Genomic DNA, 19,457 nt, shown 5'->3' with positions numbered 1-19,457 from the left:
TCCCCATAGATTCCTCTGATGGCAATCTAAAGGCTACCACACAACAAGGTGACTTGGATGTTTACATTAGCCAGCTGGGAATTGTGAATCTCCTAACACAAGAAGGTGAGATGCTGCAAAGATTTGAAAAGTGCACCTTTAATTTGATCACCTATCTGCAATCTGGAACATAATATAAAAACCAATGGAATTTTCCTTTAGTCGTAAAGTGCCTGCCAGAATATTTTCCTGGCAAGTGAGTAATCTGATCTCATTAGACGGGAGAAGGAGCTGTGATGTTTATGCTTCTGTGCTAAAATTCCTAATTACTCTGTCTATTTTATTTGAACCTTCCAGCTAGATGGCTGAACTTCTTAACGTGCTATTTGGATGTTTACACCTCAGCAACTGTGGCTACTCTATAAAAGGGAGCGAAGATGGATAGAGTATGCAAGTGTTTGGGAGAATTGAGTTTGAATATGGGCAATAAGTTTTGCTAGTCGTATACATTTAAAGTTGCCCATTAGACAATTTTCTCTACTCTAAAGAAAATAGTGAAAAGTTGCTTACCTGGCATGCCAGACTTTACAAGTGCTTGTTAAGCAAATATGCCAAATAACCCAATATAGGACTTGTAACTCCCTCAGTGATGCCCTGGTCACTCCCATTTCCCCTGAAGCGCCAGTTAATGCTATTTAGTACAGGCAGTCCCCGGGTTACGAATGAGATCCGTTCCTAAGTCTGTCTTTAAGTCGAATTTGTAGGTAAGTCGGAAAAGGTACACATGGTTCTTAATTAGCGTCAGTTAATCAAATGTTTGTCTTAGTATGTAACATATATATTTTACCTTAATGATACAGCGAAGTGCCCTCAGATTTAGGGAGCGATACACAAGCAAAGGCTTGAGCCTGAAATCCCCGGATGCGTTACCCCCAAGCAATAACGTTAGCCTATCCTTCGATGCCTTATACCCTGGCTGCACTTCTTTTCTCTTTCGAAATGTGGGTCCTTTCAGGCATTTTTTTCTAAAATAAACCAGTCTCGTCTACATTAAATATTTGGTGTGGCAAATAACCTCCCTCCTCAATAATTTTTTTCAACGTTTCAGGAAAATCACTCGCAGCACTTACATTGGCACTCGCTGCTTCACCTTGCACTTTAATATTACGTAGATTTGCCCTCACTTTGAAACGATTAAACCAACCCCTACTCGCAACAAATTCTTCATCACAATCACCTTCACTTGCTGCACGTGCAGCTTTTAAGTCATTGAAAAGGCTTTGAACCTTTTCTTGCACTAGAGTAAGGCTAATAGGCATATTACGCTGATTTTGATCGTCTAACCAAATTATCAATAGCCTTTCCATGTCAATAATTAAACCACTGCGTTGCTTAGTAATGATTGTAGCTTTCATCAGGGCAGGGCCTGTCACATGCTGCATTATTCCCTGAGGCGTAGAAGAATGAGGGGAAATTTGATAGAGGTATATAAAATTATGATGGGTATAGATAGAGTGAATGCAAGCAGGCTTTTTCCACTGAGGCAAGGGGAGAAAAAAACCAGAGGACATGGGTTAAGAGTGAGGGGGGAAAAGTTTAAAGGGAACATTAGGGGGGCTTCTTCACACGGAGAGTGGTGGGAGTGTGGAATGAGCTGCCAGATGAGGTGGTAAATGCGGGTTCTTTTTTAACATTTAAGAATAAATTGGACAGATACATGGATGGGAGGTGTATGGAGGGAGATGGTCCGTGTGCAGGTCAGTGGGACTAGGCAGAAAATGGTTCGGCACAGCCAAGAAGGGCCAAAAGGCCTGTTTCTGTGCTGTGATTTCCATGGTTTATGGTTTCTATTCTCACTTTATCCTTTAAGGTTGTTCGGATGTTTGACCGACTGTAGCCTAACGCTTTTCCAAAGACCGATGGCGTTTCACCTCTTTCCGATCACTTTATTATTTCCACTTTATTTTCAATCATGATCGTTTTCCTTTTCTTTGATGCATCACCAGCACTTGCATTGGATTTACGCTTTGGAGGCATGGTTACAAGGGTAAATAAGAGAAGCTGAAGCCGCACAATGAACGTCACAAAGTAGTGCATGCGTTTGTTATTACGAACCATTGTATTTAACTCAAATTTTTAGGCTTTATGGCAGTCCATTCATAAGTACGAGTTGTCCGTAAGTCAGACGTTCTTAACCCAGGGACTTACTGTAATTAATGTAATATAAAAGTGTTATTGCTAGTCTATCATAAAAGTTAAACCTGATTTCCTTGAGATACAAGTTATTTCTTAGATTTGCTGTCTAGAATGGCGATTAGCAAGTGAGAATCTGGCATGAGATACAAAGATCCATGTCTTTTGTATCCATTGGTCATAAATCCCTTGCAGGAATTTTTCATTGAGCCGGCTGGTGGCGTAGTGGCATCAGCGCCGGACTTCGGAGCAAAGGCTCCTGAGTTCGAATCCAGCCGGCCCCCTTGCACGCTTTCCGTCCATGCTGGGTTGAACGTCCAGTTAGCAATTCGGCCTCGTAAAAATAAGAAAGCCTGCTAAAAAAACACAGTCATGACGGCATCTCAATGATTCTACTTGGAGTTAAGGGCTTTCTTCTTCTTCTTCTTCTTCAATTGTTCATTGGCAATTAAGTAATTTGATCTCACAGAACAGGAGATAAGGGTCATGGTCTTTTTACCTGTGTGCTAAAATTCTCACTGAGCATTCCCCCAAGTGAAAAGCCAGCAACACTCTTCTTAAATGGAGTAACATCTGTTCTACACCACTCTTCCACTCAAATTTGATGAATGGAAAAGCACTAAAGCAGAATTTCTGAATTCATTTTTTGGTATGCAGATATAACTGGCAAGGCTGCATTATTGCCCATATCTAATTGCCCTAGAGAAAATGATAGCAAGCTATCTTCTAGCGTTGCGGCAGTGCATTAGTGTAGCAGTTAGGTCATGAATGGTGTGCTAGCCCTTTTCAGGGTGTAGTTCAGATTTAATTACGTTGCTGTGGGCCTGGAATCACAAATTGCAAAGAAGCATTGCTGCACCTTATTTTGGGGAATGTAGCTGGTCAAGTGGGGAGCACATCAGTGGGGGAGCATTTTGAGAGATAAATCCATTTATTTCAAAGTAGTTTTGGGAAAAAAAGACATGGTGGACCAGAAATAAAAGTCTTAAGAAAATGCAAGTTTCATTAAAGTAAGATGGGATCTGGCAGACGGAGGCCAGCAGGTCAATGCGCAAAAGCACAGTAGCAAGCATTCAAAGGAGAAACAGTGAGTACTCAGGGCCGACATATTCCTGTGAGCCAAGGGTAACAAATTCAGGGAACCCTGGATGTTAAGGGTCATTGAGGATTGGATAAAAAGTGAAAAGAAAAGGAAGCATATGGCAGGTATAGAAAATTAACGATGGGAGGACTGTCAAAGGTTTAAAAAATCTAGGGAGGCACTTAATTAGCAAAAAAGAAATTTCAGGAATTTTTTTGTAAAAATTTAAAATCTGAAGGTGTTGTATAAGAGCAAAAGAGTAACTAGGCAAATACTGTAGTAGAGACCATTAAGGCAATCTGCATGTCAAACCAGAACATATAGCTGAGGTTCTAAGAATTCAGCAAAGTGAAGGTGAAATTCTAGTACAAGTCTTCACAAATAATATCTTAGTGGGCTAAAAGGTGGTTATGTTCCCAACACTAGATGAGATCCTAGGCTGCTCAGGGAGGCAAAGAGAGAGACTTCAATCTTTGCTGGCCACAAATGAGGTACCCGATGATTGGAGTTCAGCAGTGTGGTTGATCTTTGCAGGAAGAGCTGCAGAGAAAAGCTGGTAATTACAAACCTAGTAGCCTAACATCAATAGGGAAATTATTAGTAAATATTTTGAGGGACAAAATTGATGATCACTTGAAAAGGCAAGGACAAATCGAGGATAGCCAGCGTGGCTTTGTCAAAGGAAGATACTGACTGACCAGTCTAAGTGAAGGTTTTCAAGAGAATAACAATATTATTAACGGGAGTGCAGTAGATGTGTTTACATGGATTTTAGTAAGGCCTTTGACAAAGTCCCTCAGAGAGGCTGGCCCTTGTTTTGCAAACAAGCAAAAGAACTGAGAAAATTAAAATTATCGTCAAGTCTGCAGAAAAGTATCTTGGTATTAAAGGGATTAGGTGGGAAGAAGTCAAAGAAACGCTGAATGGAGGATCCAACAGTTCACAGGCAGGGGAGATGGAATCTTAATGGCAGTATATTTATCGCAAATGGTCAAGAATTTAAGAAATGTTTCAGAACTTAAGGGAAATCCTCAGATTTTATGGTTGAAGCCCAGGGTAAATGTGCAGAACTCCAACAACAAAGAAGTACCCGACAAGAACAACGGTGAGTTGGAAAGAGATTGGAAAATGGAGGAAATTATTACAAGGATACAAAAGGAAAAGGAATTTGTTGCAAAGTGAATTATTTACATTCAGATTATAAAATGAAAACATGGAAGCAAATGAAGAAGAACTCTGAGGTCTCAGTAAACAACTGCAGGCTACGATCCAAGAAAAGGAAAACCTGAAAAAAGCAGATAGACTTGGAAAAACAGCAATTTTAAAAGTATAATGTGCGATAATTACTATTCTTTAACAAGATGATTTTAGTCTTACAAGTAATGGAGATGAAATCAATGTAATTGAGGTAATGCAACTACGCAAAAACATGTGACATAATTAGGGAAGAATAGCAGTTTGCGGCATTATCTAATGAGTGCATTAAGCATTCACGAGGAATTGCAACTACAGAGTGATGCTAATAGAGAACTGCGGGCTGAACTAGATTGTCTAAAGTACAGAACTCCAGGACATATTTGGTTGGAACACCACGTCTAGCAGGTGGCGGTAATGCACTAAAAACTGGCTGCCAACCGCCATAAAACAAAAAAGAAGAAGAAGAGGCTGGCCCAAAAGATTAGGGTCCATGGGATCCAGACCGAATAAGTAAATTGGATTTAAAAATTGGCTTGGCAATAGTGATGGTAGATGGTTGTTCTTGTAATTAGATGTGATCAGTGGTGCCTTGCAGGGATCAATGCTGGGAACCTCGTTGTTTGCAATATATGTGGATGTGGGAAGCGTGATCAATAAGTTCTCAGATGACACAAAAATTGGTGGAGTGATTGATAATGTGGAGGGCAGTTATAAGCTATAGGGTGATGCCAAATATGTTGGTGAAAATGGACTGAGAAATGGCGGATGGAGTTTAATCCAGGTGTGAGATCATTCATTTTGGAAATACCAATGAGGCTAATACATACACCATAAATAATAGGATCCTAGGGAGGATTGAGGGTATGAGGGACCTAGGTGTACACTTTTAATGATCCTTGAAGTGTCAGTGCAGGTAGATAATGTTGTTAAGGCATTTGGGACCTGGCTTTCATTTGGGATATTGAATTCAAGAGTTGGGAGGGTATGTTCCAACTCCATAAAACCTTAGTCTGACCTCAGATGGAGTACTAAGTGCAGTTCTGTTCATCACACCACAGGAAAGACGTGATGGTGCTGGAGAGAGTGCAGATGGAATTGAATTGAATTGAATGATCTTTATTGTCATTATACATAGGTACAATGAAATTCTGTTTGGCTTCCTCTCGGGCAGTTAAATAAAGCGGTGGATAAAAACAAGACAGTAATAGAAAAACAGTATTAAATAGATAAGTAGCAGAAAATAAGTTGCAGCAGCACCAGAATATCACAGTAATGCACAAAGTGCCATTAGTGCAAGTATTTGAGTCCTTGTGTGTACATGTGTGTGCTCACAGTTTCAGTCATTGTTCTGTGGGAGTGGTGTGATGGAGGCCACAGCTCTGAGATAGAAGCTGTTCCTCAGTCTATTTGTTCTGGCTTCTAGTGTCCTGAACCTTTTGCTGGACGGCAGCGGGTCAAACAGGGAGTGGCCGGGGTGTGTAGTGTCTCTGGTTATGCTGATTGCTTTCCTCCTGAGTCTGCTGGAATAGATGGTGTCCAGTCCTGGGGGCTCCATCCTGACAATTCGCTGGGCCGCCTTCACCAGGCGATGCAGGTCTTGTCGCTCAGCGGCTGTGCAGCTGGCATACCACACTGTGGCGCTGTTGGTCAGGATGGTTTCAATTGTGCTTCTATAGAAGTTAAGCAACAGCTTTTGTGGGAGTTTGGCCTGTTTCAGCTTTCTGAGGAAGAAGAGTCTTTGTTGTGCCTTTTTTACAAGCAGTGAGGTGTTGGTGGTCCATGTCAGCTAAGGAACTTTAGATTTTCCACACTTTGCACTACCTCTCCATGTATATGGAGGGGTGTGTGTACTCTGTCCTTTGATCTCCTGAAGTCAATGATCATCTCTTTTGTTTTAGAAGTGTTAAGGATCAGGTCGTTGTCCTTACACCACTCCGTCGGATGATCCACCTCAAGCCTGTAGGCTGTTTCATCCTCGTCCGAGATCAGGCCAACCACTGTGGTATCATCCGCAAATTTAATTATGGAGTTGGAGGTGTAGATGGGGGTGCAGTCATGTGTGAAGAGTGTGTAGAGCATAGGGCTCAGCACACAGCCCTGCGGGGTGCCTATTTTTAAGATGAGGGTGGTGGAGGTGTGCTTACCAATTCTGACTTGCTGTGGTCGGTCTGTGAGAAAGTCCATGACCCATGAGCACAGGGAGGAACCAAGGCCAAGAGTGTTCAGTTTACTGACCAGTTTATGGGGGGGTGACTGTATTAAATGCAGAACTGAAGTCCACAAGTAACATCCTCACGTAAGTGTTCGGTTCCTCTAAATGAGTCAGAGCAATATGGAGGGCTGTTGTGATTGCATCCTCTGTGGAGCGGTTTGCCCAGTAGGCAAACTGGTGTTTGTCCAGATCAGGTGAATCAGGATGTTGTCTGGTATATAGTATTTTAGTTATGAGGAGAGAGTGGACAAAGATAGGTTGATGTCCCTGGGGGTTAAAGGGTGCATCCACAGTGATGAAGTGTTTTGTGAGGTTAATGATAAAGCATACCAACTCTTTCCTGAGAAGTGACTTGGATCCGCTCCATTTTGCCTACTGAAGCAACAAGTCCACAGCAGATGCCATCTCTTTAGCTCTTCACTCAATCCTGGAACATCTAAACAGCAAACATACATACATCAGGATGCTCTGTATCAACCACAGTTCAGCATTCAATACCATCATCCCCTCAAAACTAATCAATAATCTTCAAGACCTTCATCTCAATACCTTCTTGTGCAATTGGATCCTTGATTTCCTCACTTGCAGACCCCAGTCGGTTCAGATTGGCAACAACGTCTCAGGAGTCTCCATCAGAACAGGTGCTGCCCTGTTCTACTCACTTTACGCTTATGACTGGGTGGCTAAACACAGCTCCTATGCCATTTTCGAGTTTGCCGTCGACCCTACTGAATCAAAGGTGGTGTTGAATCAGCATGTAGAAGGGAGAATGAAAATCAGGCTGAGTGGTCCAGAACACCAACCTCTTACTCAGTGTCAGCAAGACCAAGGAGCTGATTATTTAATTCGGGAGGGGAAAACTAGAGGTCCATGAGCCCGTCCTCATGAAGGGAGTCAGCAACTTTAAATTCCTCGGTGATATTATTTCAGAGGACCTGTCCTGCATGTAAATGCAATTATGAAGAAAGCACGACAACACCTTTTCATCCTTAGGAGTTTGTGGAGATTCAGCATGACATCTAAAACTTTGACAGCCTTCTGTAGATGAATGGTAGAGAGTAAATTGACTGGTTGCATCACAGGCTGGAAAGGAAACACCTATGCCCTTGAATAGAAAATCCTATGAAAGGTAGTGGATACGACGCAGACCATCACAGGTAAAGCCACCTGCGTTACTGCAGGAAAGCAGCATCTACCATCAGGGATCCTTACCACCCAGGTCATGCTCTCTTCTGGTGGCTGCCATCAGAAGGAAGGTACAGGGCCTCAGGACTCACACCACCATGTTCAGGAATAGTTATTACCGCTCAACCATCAGGCTCCTGAACCAAAGGGGATAACTTCACTCAACTTCACTTTATCATTGAAATGTTTCCACAACCTATGGACTCCCTTTCAAGGACTCTTCATCTCATGTTCTCGATATTTATTGCTAATTTATTTATTGTTATTATTATTTCTTTCTTTTTGATTTGCACAGTTTGTGTCTTTTGCACACTGTTGAATGGTCTAGTTGGTGTGGTTTTTCATTGATTCTATTATGATGTAAATCTATTATGGGTTTATTGAGTGTGCCCTCAAGAAAATCAATATCAGGTTTATATATGGTGACATAATGCACTTTGGTAATAAATTTACTTTGAACTTCGATTGAGGTATATAAAATTGAGAGGTATAGATAGGGTAAACTGCAGAAGCCTGTAGCCCATGTCAGAAGTAGATAAAATTATAGGACCTTCAGAGTAAGAGAAGGTGTTAGGATAAGAGGCAAGAGATTTAGAGGGGATCTGAGGGGGACATTTTCATCCAGACTGTGGTGAGTACCTGGAATATATTACTTAAGAGAGTAGTTGAAGCAAGTTTACTAATGGCATTTAAGAAGAGAAAATATAATGTGTGTTAATAGTGATGAAGATTGGCTTTAGTAGTCAAGTAGATTTGACTTTTAGGCTGCAGTCGGCTATTTAGGCTCCACTCTCCCAGGTGCTACTCAGCAAAAATGAAGGTTAATTTCTGCTGTCCTAATTTGTAATATCTGGAGAGTCACAAATACTTATAAAGCGGATACAGGTGAAGGCAGTGATTAAACTAGCAACCAGGAACACAGAAATTCAGAGCAGTAAACCAGAGATGTGGATTCATCGCCTGTCCTAGCAGTGTCGTAATCTAATTTCAATTAAAAATAAACTGAAATTTTTTTTTAAAATCTGGTAATTTGTGATAATGACCACAAACTATTAGATTGTCTGTGTTGAGCTGCCTCCATAATAAATTTATCTTTAGTGAAGGAGAGCAGAAGTAGACACCAGTAGTCTCCCCAAAGCCCTGTTCAAATGCAGTAAAACATTACTTTGTATTTCCCTGAAGATTCTCTTGTGCTCTGATGGACTCTTTGTGTTGTGTCTTTTGAGCTAAACCATTAATATAGGTTATGAATAATCCGGGGCCCAGCAGTGACCCTCTTGACGTCAGCTTGCCAGGGTGAAACAGATACATATATTCCTACTTTTTATTTCTGACTTTTTTGCAATCCACTTTCAAGCTATGAGCTCCCATTTTTGGTAACTTTTTACATTTTACATGATTTTTTTTAATCAAATGCCTTATGAAAATGCAAACATATGGCATACTTACTCGCCCTGCCAGTTACCTCTGTAATCTCAAAAACATTTGTCTGATTAGTTTCCTTTCATGGACTCAGGTTGTTGCCCCTGCTTAATTACCACGGTTATCTACAGGCCCTGGTGTATCATTATTAAAGCTTCTAACATTTTCTTGACGACAGAAAAAAAGGCCTTAACCTCTGTCCAAGATCAAAAGATCCTTATTTTCTCACATTTCATGAAAAATAAGGTTACATTTTCTAATTGCTTGGATTGTTACAGAAGATCATCACTAACATATCCATTATTTCTTCAGCCAACCTTTTAGGGATCTGGAGAGGCAGGATGTCAGGCAATTTGTTTTTTCACTCAATTTCTCTGCTGCTCTTTCTACCAACTGTGAAAACTTAACACCACTAAAGTATAAGATCGTGCAGTTTTGGAATGTTTCATGTTCATTTTTTTTGTCATGGCAGTGATAAACTAAACAATATGTTTAGTTACTCCTTGCTGAGGCGCAACAGCCGGCTCTGGCAGTGCAAGGTTTGGATTCAACTGAATGTTGTGTTAAGAGCAAGGAATATTTGAAACATAGTCTGTTACTTTTGAAGAGGTTAAGGTCTAATCTCTGTCTAGAAATAGAATTGGACTCCATTCCCATTAGGTTTTAAACTTTCATGAGAAACTTGTCAGTTTTGAGTTCTGAAGGGTTGAAAAAGGGTATGGAAGATTTTAAAATTCTGAACTAAAGATTAATACCTCCTGTATGGTTATAAATAACAGTGAAAATGTTCAACATGCAAAGCTTGAGCTTATGTGATTAAAATGAGCCTAAGTGCCAGTTCCCAATTCTGCTTTTTGGCAGCATGCCTTCTGGCTGTGGACTGTGCTTGGGAATTAGGCAAGCAGGCTCCACTACACTCTTGATTCTACAAGAGGAAAAAATTGGTTTGTTTTCTTAGGCTGTGTTTCTTGAATCTGCTGGTCTGCGATTGGAGAAGTTGAAATGAGATGTGAAATTCCTGGAACCTGTTCAAATATTAGGGTGCAGTGGTGAATCGCATAATGCTGAGATATATCCTAGGATGCGCCGGGATACATCCTCTGTAATGTAATCTGGGTTATTGGCTCTTCGGGTCATTCAATATCAGACACCCTCACGTAGGTGTCCCAGCCAGGGTTGATCAGGCCCTGGCTAATGTCCCAGCAGCATTGGTGTACGGGTCACACCTCTTGATCCATAGCCACCTGGAGGCTCGCTCAGCAGTCTCTGTGACAGTCCTGATTGTTCTTTGCAGCCCAAGGAGAGAGAAGGTTCTGCACAGGGAGCAGCCAGCAAAACCGCTATGTCCCATCTCTATAGGTTCGCATCATGCCCTCCATCCCCGTCTCTGGCACTGCTCCTGGTATTTGGCTAACGTACATTTGAATGCTTCCTCAATCTGGTCTTCCCAAGACACTGTCAGTTCTACCATGACCACCTGCTTCAAGGTTTCTAACAGAATGACCCTGTCATGCCTCAGTGATGATGATGCAATGAGGTCAGGAAACTTTAATTGTTTCCCAAGATTGACTTTCAATTTCCAGTCAGATGGCATGGCGAGCAAGCCTGCTGGTGATCTGGGCTGAGGCTGTGGTTGGTCTTCAGCTTTGACAAAGGCTTTGGGTTTCTGGGTTGGCAGAGATGCCTACTTCGTTAATAGCTGAGGAGATACTTTCTGCTATTCCCTTCTGCATCTGATCATGGCACCAGCAGCAGTATCCTTCTCCCAGAGCTTTTGGGCAGCTGCTGAGGATGTGTTCCAGGGTGCCTCTGCCAGGGCAGAATTGACATGATGGTGCCTTACTTTTGCCCCAAGCAAAAAGGTTTGCTGGACTAGGCAGGTCGTCATACACAGCCTAAATTAGGAACAATGCACTGGGATACTGCCTGCCAGATGTTGGACCAGGAGATCTTCCACTTTGAAGCTCCCATCTGCCCCACTCCTACCATCCTAGTGTATCCGTTTCCTCGACAGTTCTTGCACCTCTTCCTGCACCTGTCGAAGCGTGTTGAAGAGAAGCTGCTCACTCCACCTGACCAGACACCACTGTCCCTACCGGATCCCTGTGACTCAGCCATCTCCGCTGTGTCCTTGGCCTTCCATTTCCTGCCTGTCTGGACCTCAATGCCTGCTTACAAGGCTGGAATCTCAGTACAGCAGCAATTCTCTTGTACAAGAAACCATGAACTCCTTGTTCAGGCTGCTGAAAGGAAGCTTCAGCTTATTCCTCTTCCCGTACAGAGCAATACTACTCAGGCTACATGGGAGGCCCAGCCATCTTCGAAGGCAGGCATTGGGCTTTCTTTCAAGAGCCTCAACTGTTGACATGTCATGGATTAACTATTAGATAAATTAGGCAACATTTAAAGAGAAAGAAAGAAGTAGGTATGTTGGATAACAAAGCTCAACCACCATAGAATATTTCTGTAATTCATATTTCCAGTATTTACAATATTTTGTTAACTTTGTTTTATCTACAAGACATTTACTAAGAAGTATTTCTGCTGTTCCAAGGTTCACTTTATGTGAGTTTAGAAACCATTTCCCTCATTGTATGCTCCTTGCAGTACTTTTAACTTCTCGCTGAAAGGAAAAATCTGCAGTTGCTGGCGTAATGCCTTCTTTAAGCTTGATGGAGTACTCCTGGCTGGAGATACGCAGAATTTTTTGGATTTGGTACTGGTGCATGTGGACTGGATATAACTTTTTGTTAAGAAGACTTAATGGAAAGAAAAGAATATAATTAGGTTTTCATATTTACCAAAAGTCATCTTTCCCTTTACAGGATCTATCACACTGAAAGTGCCCAAAGCCCTAAGAGCTAAACTCCAATTATCAGGGGCTATGGTTAAAATCAGTCCTGAGCTCAACTTGCAGGACATAGATAGCAGCACTGTACAAGATCACCAAACTATTCAAGGTAAGATCTAATTTCAGAACAATTCTTGTAAAGTTGTCCTGAAATTTTTTTAAAAAATCTTTTTTATACAATGCATGAATTTATTTTCAGTTGCCATCTCTATCCTTTGTAAGACTAGCATGTAAAACAAAAACTACTCTATGCTGTTGTGAAATATGAGAAATCTATCTCATTTAGGTTGTGAGAAACTACTTACCAGTTTTGGTGCATTATGTTAGTTTCAGAAGTAGTGCAAGTTTTAAGTAGATTACAATAGTCTTTTTCAAAAATAACTTTGTAATTTAGTCTCAGTCAAATTTATTTTTGATCTTTTTCAAAAATGTTTAAACAATTCTATCATGAAAGTAGTGACAATGGGTAATTTTAACTTTCCACCTATTGATTGGGCCTCCCATACTGTAGTGAGACTGGATGGGATAGAGTTTGTGAAATGTGGTCAAGAAAGTTTCCATAACCATTATGTAGAGGTCCAGCTAGAGAAAGTGTGCTACTAGATCTCCCCTTAGGAAATAAGACAAGGCAGGTGACATAAGTATGTGTAGGGAACTCATTGGATCTAGTGATTATAATTGCAATAATTTCAAGATAATTATGGGGAACAATTGGACTTGTCCTCAGGTTGAAATTCAAAATTGTAGTAAGGAAAATTTTGACAGTATCAGAAGAGAGCTGGCTGGCAAGGAATGCTCGGTAGGTGGAAGGGCTTCAAAAGTGAAATATTGAGAGTACAGAATCTGTATATTCCTGTTAGAATAAAAGACAAGGCAGACAGGTTTAGGGATCCATGGTTATTGAGGGATATTGAGGCCCTGGTAAAGAAAAAGGAGGTACAGTGTATCAGCCATAGGCAGTTAGGATCAAATGAGGCACTTGGGGATGTATAAGAAATACAAGAGAAGAAGGTGGAAGGGAATCCTGTGGCTTTCTATAAATATGTGAAGAGCAAAACGATAACAAGGGACAAAATTGGTCCTCTTGAAGATCAGTGTGGTCATGAAGGAGATGGGGGAGATCATAAATGATTTATTTGCATCTGTTTTTACTCAGGAGACGCACACAGAGACTGAGGCACAAAAATAGTGAGCTCATGGGCCGTATCTAGGTGACAGAAGAAGAGGTGCTCGCTGCCTTGAGGCAATTCAGTGTGGATAAATCCCCAGGACCTGACAGGAGGTCCCCTCGTACCTTATTGGAGGCTAGCGCAGAAACTGTAGGGGCCCTGACAGGTTATTTAAAGCATCCTAGCCATGTGTGAGGTGCTGAGGAACACTATGGCTAATGTTGTTCAAGAGTAACTTATGAATAAGCTGTAAAATTCTAAGGGGCAGAGTATATATAATAGGATAGACAGGACCTAATTAAGGTTAGACAACATGACCTTGTGCATAGTAGATCATGTGTAACCAGTCTTTTCAAGAGGTTACAAAGGAGGTTTATGAAAGAAAGGTGGTGGGTGTTGCCTACATGGACTTGAGCCAGACCTTTGACAGAGTCCCACATGGGAGACTGATCCAGAAGGTTAAGTTGCCTAGCATTTAGGAAGAAGTAGTCAATTGGATCCAACACTGGCTGAATGGGAGAAGCCAGAGAGTGGTAGTTGATGGTTGTCTCTCTGACTGAAGGCTGGGGACTAATGGGATGAGTGCTAGGTCCATTGTTGTCTATTATCTATATTAATCACTTAGATAATGTGGTAAACTTGAATAGCAAATTTGTGGCTGACACCAATATTGGGGACATGGCAGAAATGAGGAAGACTATCAACAAGTGCAGTAAAACACAGGGACCTGGAAATACACATCCATAATTCCTTGGAAGTGTTGTCACAGGAAGATAGTTCAAAGTACATTTATTATCGAAGTATGTATAGTACATACAACACTGAGATTCATGTCCTTTCAGGCAGGCAAAAAACAAAGAAACCCAATTAGTGGGTACAATTTTATGGAATCCATTCAAAAAGAAGACCATCAAACATTCAATGTGCAAAAAAAAATACAAACAATAAAAAGTAAGCAAATAACATTCAGAACTAAAGTTCATGGAAGTGAGTCCAAAGCCACAAAGTTAATTCATCACTGCAGCTGGTCTAGGAGCCTGCTAGTTGCAAGCCACAGCCTCAGTTCAGCTCAGAGATGAATAACTCTTTCTGAGCAGCAAGCTGAACACCAGCCCATCCATCGCATCTGGCTCCTGGCACACTGACGTTTTCAATCTGACCTGCCGCTTAAATCAGTCAAATCTCTGCTCATTCCTTGTTCTCAGACCCGGCCCCTGCTGCTTTGATATGCTGTTGGGTCTGGGCCCTGCCACTTTGATTCAGCCCGTACCCGACCCTCAAGTTGGTCAAACATCGTATTGTCCCTCACTCTTGGGCCCAGGCCCTGCTGCCTCAGCACACCTTGTCTCAGATCTGCCGCTTCGAATCGGCTCCAAGCCCACTCCTGCAATGGCCAAACATTGGCTTATTCCTCACTCTCGAGCCTGGGCCCCACTGGCACAATTTGCCACGTATATGCCATGCCACAACCATCCTGCGCCTTTGAGACTTCCAATTCACACCGCAAAAATGCCAAGTTGTACAGGCAATTTAAAAGCTGAACTCTGAAAGGGAAGCTACAGGCTACTGATTGAGTAATCTACGTCCAAAAAAGGTGTGATTAATATAGATAGTAGTTCTGTTTGCTGCCAGCAAGGTGTCACTGTGTTTTACCAGTTTACCATCTTAAACCGGAAGATTTTAAGAGAGCTTTTGGCACATTAGCCTTCATAAATCAAAATACTGAGTACAGGGGTTGGGATGCTATGTTGAAGTTATGCAAGGCATTGGTGAGGCTGAAGGTCGGAGGTTCAGATTTCTTCCTAGTTTGCATAGTTTGGACAGGAACAGAATAAATCAGAAACATTTATAACTGAATAATTAGTAATAGAGAAATGATGAGGTGTGAGTGCAAATGTGATTTGGAAGGTTAAATTAAAAAGCTATTTTAGTAACCAATTCACTTTCCCTGTGGGATTTCAGGTTTTCTGAATGGTAGAGGAGAAGGTGCACATGTAATCGAGGCTCACACGGTACGTGGAATGCTGAACATAGAAACCCAAAGTTGGATTGAGTCTATTAAACTGAATCCTTCGTAATTTGTTGTTACTTGAACTTTAAGAATTCTTTTTTTATTGCAATTTTTGTATCAATGCCAGCTTTCTGTGTATTCAGGTTCATTTACTTTTATTTTTATTTACAGTTTAAAATAATTAAATCTGTTCTGTAATTTCAGTGCTGTTTAAAACCTGCCTGTAACTGGTTTTTTAATTAACATGTGCTTGTTTACATATTTCAACTTGTACCATTTTAATTTTTTGTAGTCAGCATGAATGAAAAGTTTAACCAGGCAATAGTTAGGAAATGGGGTGGTCACCACCACTTCAGTGAAGTTACAATCCTGGACACGTATTGTCCTTTTCAGTAGTAAGTAATGTGTGTACATAGACAAGGAATATTGAGGAGCAATATTTTCTGTATTGCAGAGAAACTTATGTAATTTTTATCCTGAGAAACTTGTTTAATCACCTGTGAAAGCTATGTTCATAGTTAATAATCACTCCAGTGTATTTGAGCTATACTGATATTTGTAAAAATTGAATACCCAAATGGTATTTGCCTGTAAACAGAAAAAAAGACATTATTGATCTTCATTAAAAAACCTGAGTTAAAACTAAGTATGTTCACAAATTACAGGTTATGAAGAACCTTCAATGCATAACGTCTGTTTGCAACACAAAACAACAGATACATAGTTCAGATAGGTTGATGGGGGTAGTGATTAAGTAATCGAGGAATTTAGGAAGAAAACCAACTAGTGTTAATAATGATGATATGATTGTTGTAGAGTCCCGTCTCATTTACTAATGACCTGGGTATGGTGGGGGAGAAGCTATTTAAGAATCAATTACTAATGAAACATTAAAACAGAGAAATAATAAAACTGAACAGTTTTGACTGAAAGTCACCTGGCTTTGACTCGAGCACAGAATTTGGGCACAGTTACTCTTAGCCCAGTAAACCTTGCAAACTTGAATTCACAAACACTTCGGACTTGTGTCTAAGTTGGAAGCGTTAACCCTGGAGACAAGTCAAACAATAGCCTGACATATAGTTACAGACTCCTCTTTCACATCCCTGGGTATGTTCTGTCACACTGGCAAGAGACACGAGAGGTAGCAGAATAGTGACAAGCAGGCAAGAGGAAACAGGTCTGGAACTTCTCAACATTGTCTCCCAACCTTTTAAAATCATAGGTCAACCATGTAACAAAAAAAAAACCTCCTGATTGCTACCAACGATTAGATCTTAGCTTCTGAAGCACATTCCTGAGTTGAGCTGAAAGTAGCAAGAGCAGACAGGTGCTGAACTTTCACAAGTATTGGCTTCACGATACTGTAGTTGCAAGGCTGCATTTACAGCAGACAGTGAGTGAACTAAGAGATAACTTGATAACTCGAACTTGTCCTATGTGTAGCAGATGGATTTATCCATAATAGCCTTGATATAAGTAACCACTCTACAGACCCTGAGAAGGTAAAGTCTTATTTTTGTGCTGAAGATGTCCTCCATTGTATGGCCCAGCAATCATGTTGGGATCAGATTCATAACTGCATTTGAACATTGGGCATCCAAGAGACACAGTGGACCATCAGAAACAGCAGAAATGTACTCCCCCATAGTCTGTAATATGTGCCTCACTCCCACTATTATCAAGTCTGGGGGTTCTTTAAGGAGTTCAAAATTGCATATTAGGAGTAGCACTAAGCGCACTTAAATGAGCTGGCAATTCGGTGATATTGCAAAACAGGACTACCTGCACTAACAAGGCTAAGTGATCTTAGAACAAATAGATGTGATTCTCACAACACGCTGGAGGAATTCAGCAGGTCAGGCAGCATCCGTGAAAAAGATCGGTCGACGTTTCGGGCTGGAACCCTTCGTCAGGACTGTAGAGGGAAGGGGCAGAGGCCCTATAAAGAAGGTGGGGGGGAGTGTGGGAAGGAGAAGGCTGGTAGGTTCCAGGTGAAAAACCAGTAAGGGGAAAGATAAAAGGGTGGAGGAAGGGAGGTAGGGACGCAGATTGGGGGATCGCTTCGTCGAGCACCTCTGCTCCGTCCGCCAAAACAGACAGGATCTCCCAGTGGCCACCCACTTCAACTCTGCTTCCCACTCCCATTCGGATATGTCCATACATGGCCTCCTCCACTGCCATGATGAGGCTAAACTCAGGTTGGAGGAGCAACACCTCATATACCGTCTAGGTAGTCTCCAGCCCCTTGGTATGAACATAGAATTCTCCAACTTCCGGTAATTCCCTCCCCCTCCCTTCCTCTATCCCTATGTCACTCTGCCCCCTCCTCCAGCTGCCTATCACCTCCCTCATGGTTCCGCCTCCTTCTACTACCCGTTGTGTTTTCCCCTATTCCTTCTTCACCTTTCCTGCCTATCTCCTCCCCCACCCCTTTATCTTTCCCCTTACTGGTTCTTCACCTGGAACCTACCAGCCTTCTCCTTCCCACCCTCCCCCCACCTTCTTTATAGGGCCTCTGCCCCTTCCCCCTTCAGTCCTGACGAAGGGTTCTGGCCCGAAACGTCGACCAATCTTTTCCACGGATGCTGCCCGACCTGCTGCGTTCCTCCAGCGTGTTGTGAGTGTTGCTTTGACGCCAGCATCTGCAGATTATCTTGTGTTTACAAATAGATGTGATTGAAGCTTCTGTATCTAGTTGTAAATGATGATGGGAAAGTAAGTGACTATTGAGGAGAAGACTTCAAAAATATCCTCATCTTCATCAATAGGAATGATTAAGGATATGTGCAACCATGTTAAGCTCTAAGTGCTGAGTGAATGATCCATTTCAACATAATTCTGAGATCCCCACCATCCCACATGCCAGTCCTTAGCCATTTTTATTTACTCTGTGTCATTTCACAACCATAAGTCAATTTACGAGAATAAGATAGGATATCTGCTTGAATGGTGCCTCAGCAACAATGTTTTGCACAATGTAGGTAAAAAACTAAAGAGTTGATTGTAGATTTCAGGAAAGGGCAAGAGGATGAGTATGTGCCAGTCTACATTGGAGACTGACGGTGGAGAAAGTCAGTAGCTTTTAAAATTCCTGGATGTTAACCTGTCTTGGGCCCAGCACATCAATGCAATCAGAAGAAAAGCTTGCCAATATCTTTACTTTCTTAGAAGGTTAAGGAGGTTTGGTTTGTCACTGAACACTCTAACAAGCATTTACAAATGTGCTGTTGGAAGTATCCTGACTGATTGAACCATGGTCTGATACCGCAATTCAAATGTGCAGGAATGTAATAAGCTGTAGAGAATAGCAGGTTCTGTCCAATACATTACAAGTACATTCCTCCACCATCAGGAGGTGCTGCCTCAAGTAGGCAACATTTATCATCAAAGATCACCACCATCCAGCACATGCCATCTTCTCACAGCTCCCATTGAGCAGGAAATACAAAGCTTGAAATCCCACACCACTGTTCAGCTCTGAACAAAATGGAACAACACTGAACCTAGATTAGCAACATTGTGATGACTTTGCACTGAAATGGACCTTTTTCTGTTCCAATGGTGATCTTTCTTGCAGAAGTTGTGTATACATTGTTTAATTTTGTCAGTTTGATTTCCTGCGAATGCTGCTGCTGGGCCCCTGGGAACCCCTTCCCCCCACTGCCACTCTCCAACCCCGGGTCTCTCAGGCTCCACTGTTTCCTCTTGGATCCTCAGAACCTCCATCTTCCTCCCACCCTACATTCCCTGAACATCTAAATCCTCCCACTTCTTACGACACCTCTCCCCCTTCAATCCCAACTCTAATCCCTGCTGTGATTTCATCGTTCCCACCGACCTTCCCCTCGCTGAGAGCCTTCTGTCGTCAGCAAGGGCTTTACCTTTGTTGCCCTTCACCTGCACCTCGGTAAGTTCTGCGCCCGCCACAACACCCAGCTCTTCTTCCATCACTTGCACTTCCAAGCCCATTTCTTTGGCAAGCATTCCCTACCCTGTACCAATGATGCCTTCTTCCGTCTCCAGCCCCCTCTTCTGTTCTTGGACACCCTGCACTGGTTCTCTGCCTACCCTGGAACTTTTTATCACTGATTGCTGATGAGACATCAACTGGCTCAACTTCAGCACTTCTCTCTCCTCCTCAAACCTTACCCACT

General features: G+C 41.9%; 1 protein-coding gene across 2 annotated transcripts in view; it reads left to right on the top strand.

Moving 5' to 3' along the window:
* The window catches only part of fgl2a (fibrinogen-like 2a), a 74,504-nt gene extending 58,309 nt beyond the window's left edge, over window positions 1–16,195 (top strand). For both annotated transcript variants that reach the window (XM_072241623.1, XM_072241626.1), the window contains exons 6-8: window positions 10–105; window positions 12,095–12,229; window positions 15,252–16,195. In XM_072241623.1, coding sequence (XP_072097724.1) covers window positions 10–105; window positions 12,095–12,229; window positions 15,252–15,367 — 347 coding nt within the window. In that variant the 3' untranslated portion in view covers window positions 15,368–16,195. The remainder of the gene's footprint in view (window positions 1–9; window positions 106–12,094; window positions 12,230–15,251) is intronic.
* Window positions 16,196–19,457: the final 3,262 nt, after the last annotated feature.

The sequence above is a fragment of the Mobula birostris genome, chromosome 23 (assembly GCF_030028105.1).
Source record: "Mobula birostris isolate sMobBir1 chromosome 23, sMobBir1.hap1, whole genome shotgun sequence".
NCBI classification, from domain to species: Eukaryota; Metazoa; Chordata; class Chondrichthyes; order Myliobatiformes; family Myliobatidae; genus Mobula; species Mobula birostris.
This window is presented reverse-complemented; position numbering and strand designations above follow the sequence as displayed.